We start from the raw sequence: 4,533 nt of genomic DNA on the forward strand, positions 1-4,533 counted from the left end.
AAAAAAAAAAAAGATTTATTTACCTTTATGCATGCAAGAACTGGGGTACAGGCCAGAGGTGCAGTGGGTGAGAGGATTCACCAGAGACAGAGTGGGGAGCAGAGCAGGCAGATTGACAAAGTGCACTTCTGAGGGGAGCAGCAGGCAGGTCAGCCAGACCATCTGGGTCAACTCCATGGCTGAGGATTGAACTCATGCTGCCGTGGCTTCAGACAGCTTCATAATTCTGCACTTTAACTCATTGCACCACCAGGGAGGGCCGAGACAAAAACTTTCAAGGTTACTTTTTTGGCTATTGAATACTAAATTGATGTGAGCAGTGATTTTGCTTGTTCTTTCCCCAAATTTGAATTTTGCTGTTCGATTATACTCAGCTGGGGTTTGGGTAAATTTTTCAGGAAAAGAATGACCTACCTGAGTTTTATGCATTTCTGGTAGCTGACCAACTTGGGTAACAGTACTGGAACATTTTATGCTCATCTGTGCAACCCATACATATTTTCTTGAGCACTGATGATGTGTCAAGCATTGTCCAAGATGCTGGGGCAGAGTGGCAAACATATCAGTTAAACATCCCTGCCTGTAGGAGAACTTAATATCCTCACGGGGGAGGTCAAATCAGAAAGGCGAAAGAAAGGCAAACAGTAGCACTGCGGACACTGAGGGTCACAGTGATGACAAGTGTCCTTTTGATGCATCATAGTTTACAAGGAGTGTTCATGTAGGGTATTTCACAGTGACTGTGTGAGTTTTATGGCTAAGAGAACAGGAATTCTTTGATGTTGGGTAACTTGCCAAGTAACATCCAGCCAGGCAGTTGTCTGACTCCAAGCTCCATGTGTGCTCCAGTGCCTTTCTTTCCTACACTGTTAGGTGTAATCTACCATGTAAGAGTACAAAATTCTTTCTGAAATCCTGGGCTCATTTACAGGAAGTGTGTTTTAGAAATCAGAGTCCTTTGCTCTCTTTTCTTAAGCGGAGAAAGAATTACTGATAAATGTAATCACATGCAGTTTTTTGATTCTCATTTGGCCATTTTCTCAAGTACGAAGTTAGCAGATACTGTACCAGTAGCAGGAACTGGACGGCAGCTGTGTAGACAGCAGGAGTCTTGTCTGTGGTATTTCATAAGGGTGACTTACACTCTCCTTAAGTATTTGAGACTTCATGAAGCATTTGATTTCTCGTTGCTGCATATTCTCAGATTAAGCAATGCACACTGAAGATGTGTTAGAAACACTATTGTTTTTCGGGAATTTGGACATAACTGAACTGGGTCCTCGGTGAAGGCCTCTCATCAGACTTGCAATTAAGGTGTCAGTTGTTGGGATGAGTTTTTATGTGGGGGTTGACTATGGAAGAATTTGCTTCCAAGTTCCCTTTGGATGTTGGCAAAATTCACTTCCTTGTATTTGTGGCACTGAGGGCCCTAGCTTCCTGCTGGTTGTGAGCTGGTGGCTGCCCTCAGCTTCTGAAGCCATCCATGGTGCTCGAAGGCCCTCCATAGTTCCTTGCCACGTGAACTTTCTAGTGTGGCTTCCTGCTTCATCAAACCCACAGAGAGTGTGTCTCGAGTGAGTCTGCCAGGAAGTACGGAAGTGTTATGTACACAGCACAGTCACTGGAGTTCTCTCAGGTCACACTTGAGAGGATTGTGCCATGGCGTGAATACCAAGGTGTGCCATCAGAGGGTCCTTAGAGACTGTTTGCCACAGTGAAAGCCCTTTTGGTGCACAGACAGGTGTTAAGACTCTGCTGTATCTGAAACAGAGTTATAAGCGTCAGTGCTGCAAAGATGAGTTGGCTCCTCCCAGTGCTTGAGGTTCTGCTCACTTTCCCTGGACAGACTCTAAACAGGTCATTGACAGACCATGTGGAAAGGACCCTGGCAGAGGTTGGTGCACAGTTTCTTCTGTGGAACCCCTAGGGAAGATGACTAGAAGAGATGTCTACATAAACCTTGTAGACGAGGTTTATGTGAGAGCCTTGAAGAGCAAGGTCGAGTTTGACAGCTAAGTAAGAGGATGGGGTCCAGGCAGGAAGATATGTAGTGGTGCCGAGTGTAAGAGAGCCTGGTGCCTGAGAGAATTGTGAGCTGGTGAGGCATAAGCAGGTGGTATTGGTTTTTGGATTGTTTGCCCCATTCATCATTGTTAACTATTGCTAAGAGGATGTTTTTCCCATCATAGGTGGCACTGTTTACCTTTCGGGAATCGACATGATCCATGGCACGCCCGTACTAGACATAAAGCCCTATATAGCCGATTACGACTCGCCACAAAGCTTGGTTGAGCCCCTAGGGAATTTTGATTCACAGTATCACCAACATAAACCACACACTGAGTTCCAGCCTGACAGCAAGACTGCGAGCTGCAACCAGCAGCAGCTGTCAGGGTGGGATGAAGCACAGCCACACAGTCGCACGGAGGAGAATTTGAAATATCCAGGTGAAGCCAGAACTTCAGGAAGAAACAGCTCGAAACACGACGAGACAGCAAATGTCCTACAATACCCACCTAAGCACAGGGAGTTGGGAGCAGATTTGGGTGTAGAGTCAAGAGGAGACCAGAGTTCCTTCGTGGCGGGAGACCGTGACAGCCCATGTCACCTGGAGAAGAGCACCTCAGAGGGAAGCGTGGACAAGAGCCACCCGAGTGGGAGAGAAGCCGCGGCCACGCCAGGAAAGGATGTGGCGCTGCAGGGGCCTCCCCCTCCTCCCAGCATGGCTGAGGCAGCTCGGAGCAGTGCGGTGCCTGCCTGGGTGCGGGAGGCCCCCGTGACCCCCTTGGAAGTCAGGTTCACTCCTCATGCAGCGAGGGACCTGGGGCACCTGAGTTCAGAAGGTGAACTGGGTTCTTTTCGTTTCTGAGTGAGAGATGAGCTTTGGCTAGATTTATCCCAGTTTTTCTTTCCCAAGGGCAGTTATCTGGAGTGTTGTAGTATGTCTGGGTGCAAAGACATACAGGCGTCTAATGTAATGTTTGGGCAACACCATCATCTGTCGACTTTCATTCAGCACCTGCCTGGGTGGCACTGAGAGGCCTGTGCACTCAGGAAAATTGCTGAGGGTGGCTGATCTAGCACCTTGGGCCTGCCTGGTGGTGGTTCTGGGAGTCTTCAGACAGCATGCAGAAGCTAAACAGTACTTGTCCTATATTACATAGACTCAGCTTTTTCTGCAGTCTTACTAGGCTAGAATCTCTAAATCTTGGGTGGCTGATAGCTCAATCTCTGGCCCAGGTTCTAGAAACCCAGAAGGAGTCTCCACGCAGCGCAGTCCCCCTGAGCCCCAGCCCTAGAGACAAGTACTTCACAGCCAGTCAAGGAGAGGCCACGGGGCTCTGCCATAGAACTGTTGGACACGTGGTTCCTGACACTTGCTGTTGCCTGTGTGCACAGTCGGCAGCAGGCCCCACGCTGCGGTGGCAGGAGGGAAGGGGCTGTTAGGAGGTGGTCTCGTGACCCTAGTAGAAGTAGCCAGTTGCCAAGATGATAGCAGTTTCACCTGCCACTCGAGGGTTGTCTCATTCTTTCCTAAGTCTTTGTTTTAAGCGAAATATTTGATTTTTAAATTGGGCTCTTTATTTAAACAGTTTTGCTTATGAAGTTTATCCCATCACGGTATACCGTTGATGGCAGGAAAAAGGTCAGTTGTAAATGGATTTTGTGGTGGAACAGAGCAGTGGTGTTGCAAGACATTTTGTCTGCATTTGTCCTTGTCTTGGGATTATTGTTGAATGCTTCCTACTTTCAAAGTCTTACGATTTTTCAAATGACAGTGCTGAGCGAGATTTTATGTGTTATAATCAGTCTGCCTTATTGATTAAAAACAAGGCTAAAAATGGAAACTATGAAATAGAATTTAAAAAAAAAACAGGAAAGATTTTCAACAGACAACAGAATTTAGAGCCAGTACAGAAATAAGAAATGACTTCAGAAAGTTCAGATTCTAGAAAAGATGACAGACACTGCTATGTAGGGGGTTGCTTCAAGAATAGAGGCTTGGGCAAAGCGCCGTGGGCACACACAGGAGGGGATTCTGATTTGGGGAGTAGGGCGGAGATGGGGAAGACTTCTGGAGTCAGTCAGCCAGGCCGTCACTGAAGAGTGATCATTTTGGATCATTCTGGTTTTCAGTGGCCCTAGAGTCATTTCATGAGCAGCGCAGTAAAGGAATCTTACGCTGTGTAATTGGTCCTGGGTTTCTCTCCAGTAGTTGTATGCAATGGCCTTTTCAGCTTATTTACTGGACTTAGCCCAGGCTGATTTTTGACTGTTTGCTAAAAGTGGGATTAATTCTTAGAAGGAGAAAGACCTACTATGAACCCCTGATGATGTTTTTCACAGAAAACATTGTTTTAAAATTGTTGAAAGCATTTGCCTTCCTGAAAGGGCCTGGCCTTCCAGCCCTTTAAGATGTTTGTAGCTATTAAAAACCAAGTCACGGTTAGTTTTTAAAGTTTTGTATGGATAGTATTTTTAAAAATTAAATTGCGGCCCTCCCTGGTGGCGCAGCGGGTTAAAGCACAGCAA

At 46.7% G+C, this 4,533-nt stretch overlaps 1 protein-coding gene across 2 annotated transcripts in view; it reads left to right on the forward strand.

Annotated features, from left to right (window-relative positions):
- LOC101629058 (chromosome unknown open reading frame, human C9orf156) overlaps positions 1–4,533 on the forward strand; it is a 12,507-nt gene that overhangs the window by 6,549 nt on the left and 1,425 nt on the right. For both annotated transcript variants that reach the window (XM_004677491.2, XM_012721663.1), the window contains exon 4: positions 2,190–2,843. In XM_004677491.2, the coding sequence (XP_004677548.1) occupies positions 2,190–2,843 (654 nt within the window). The remainder of the gene's footprint in view (positions 1–2,189; positions 2,844–4,533) is intronic.

The sequence above is a fragment of the Condylura cristata genome, unplaced genomic scaffold, assembly GCF_000260355.1.
Source record: "Condylura cristata isolate star-nosed mole 26May11 unplaced genomic scaffold, ConCri1.0 scaffold00006, whole genome shotgun sequence".
Lineage (NCBI taxonomy): Eukaryota > Metazoa > Chordata > Mammalia > Eulipotyphla > Talpidae > Condylura > Condylura cristata.